This window comes from Fopius arisanus, unplaced genomic scaffold, assembly GCF_000806365.1.
Source record: "Fopius arisanus strain USDA-PBARC FA_bdor unplaced genomic scaffold, ASM80636v1 scaffold00315, whole genome shotgun sequence".
Lineage (NCBI taxonomy): Eukaryota > Metazoa > Arthropoda > Insecta > Hymenoptera > Braconidae > Fopius > Fopius arisanus.
In genome coordinates, this window is record NW_011888054.1 from 53986 (window position 1) to 55915 (window position 1930).

Consider the following 1930-nt stretch of genomic DNA (forward strand, 5'->3'; position numbering starts at 1 on the left):
TTGGGTATAAGTTTTAAGTATAAGTTTTTATGGATATTTTTTTAAAAGGTAAATTTGGTAAAATGGAATAGTTGATATAGTTCGGTATCGATATAGTTTTATTGGTATTTATTGAATAAGGAAGTTCGTAGTGATATTTTTTCTACAAAATTCTTGGTAATAATTTTTTTCTGGTGTATTATTTCTGTTTCGACACTGGTATGTTATTGATACTTTTGTTGTCTTTTGAAATGGCTTTTTGGGTAAAACTCAATTGACTTGTCCGTAATGATACGCTTCGTCAATAATCAGCAGATACAGCTAAAAAATAAAGTATATAATAGTTTCATCGACATAGGTATAAATAGTCAAGAATTAAGTGATATACTCACAGTCTCAATTAAAATTTTTTTTCTCTTATGCCAATTTGTTTACTGCATGCCTCCTTGAGGAAAGTCCTGTCCCTAATACGAAATAAAGAAGTACTTCTACTTCGGTACGCAAAATTATCTGAAAAATTGAATGAATTTTTATTAAACGATAAAACTGCACTGCATTTACAATTTCAGTGATTATGATTATTGTGTCGAACCTTGTATTTTCGATGTTGGCTTTTTATGTTTGGCCGAAAAATAGGCGATATCTTTACAATTTCAATTGTTTGTTGTTGAATTCAGGAAATTTATTTAATACAGACACTTCTTAGTTGGAGCCGTATTATTGCCATCAAGCGATGAATTGTCATGTAGCTAGAAAAAATTGTTTGAAAAATGTAATACATTTGCATAACCTTCAATTACACATTATAACGCATTTGATGATTTGATTTCTTAAAATCAATTATGTTGAATCTTTTACTTTTAGAAAGGGAAAAGGTTAAGTTATTGATAGAATATATAGTTAATAGATAGTTATTGACATGAATATAGTAAATTGATACTTACATAGCGTGTCAAAGCCACCGTGAACCAAAAAAATACGTTCTCACACAATGCACGTAATTTTTCTATGATTTAGCAGCGTTAGGTTATGATCTATGAAGAATTCAGTTCACGAAGGGATATTTAATAATAATAAAAAAAATTATGTCTGTCGTAAAACGAATTTTTTTTATTGATTACAATAGTCGTTTAGTTTGTACACTGAAAACATTTGATTTGATGTTTGCATGTGGTGCCCTCTTTTCTTCTTATTTTTTTTATTTTGAATGTTTGATCAAGTTGCAGAGGAAAGAATTATAAGGAAGAGGATACAGTCATAAATTCTCAGAAGGTCACAGAAATTGTCCATAAAAATTAGTATTCCATTCAACTTAACTAACAGAATATTTTTTTCTTTATTTTGAAACAAAAACTATTCTCTCCGACAATCACAATTGACGTTTTAGCAGAGTTTATAAAGAAACATATAGATTACATCACGTATTAGAATAATAACTATTTTTTATCACGTCATATCGCTCAAAATACTAATGCCAGTGAACACTTTATAGTCAACTTTGCTTTAAACGTGTCAACTTAAACTTAAATAAACGAAATTTGCAGTTTTTAAGCTATATTGGCACAAACCATCAAAAAAAAATAAAAAGTCGATAAGTGAATAACGAGAAGTGCACAATGAAGACTAATCTATCTTTGATTTCTGAAAGGACAAAAAAATAAACCATGTGAATGCGTTGATTAATGACTATTAGATATTTAGAAAGAATTTGAGAAATAATCATGACAGATTTTAAAAAAATTAATATAGAGGAAAATTACAAAGTTTAGAATGACAGTTTTGAAAATGAAAAAAAAAAGACTAATACCTTTCCATCATTTCCATGCGGTACGTCAGATGCTTCTCTTTTAACACTCGTCAATGGAGGAGCCTCGACTGCTTCATCCATTTCATCCTCCATCATATTTTCAACCCCAGGTATGATTTCGATGCAACTCATGTCTTTTGCATG

At 29.2% G+C, this 1930-nt stretch overlaps 1 protein-coding gene and 1 long non-coding RNA gene across 2 annotated transcripts; both read right to left on the reverse strand.

Moving 5' to 3' along the window:
• Positions 1–101: 101 nt before the first annotated feature.
• LOC105272820 (uncharacterized) lies at positions 102–1217 on the reverse strand. The gene is made up of 4 exons (XR_892839.1): positions 924–1217; positions 572–728; positions 372–489; positions 102–300 (listed from the first exon to the last, which is right to left on the reverse strand). It is a non-coding gene; the product is annotated as an uncharacterized lncRNA (long non-coding RNA).
• Positions 1218–1261: 44 nt separating this feature from the next.
• LOC105272821 (uncharacterized) lies at positions 1262–1873 on the reverse strand (the record flags this gene model as incomplete). The annotated part of the gene is given in 2 exon segments (XM_011315045.1): positions 1262–1620; positions 1787–1873. Coding segments are annotated over 2 exon segments (105 nt in total), but the record flags the coding sequence as incomplete, so codon positions are not given.
• Between the last annotated feature and the right edge of the window lie 57 nt (positions 1874–1930).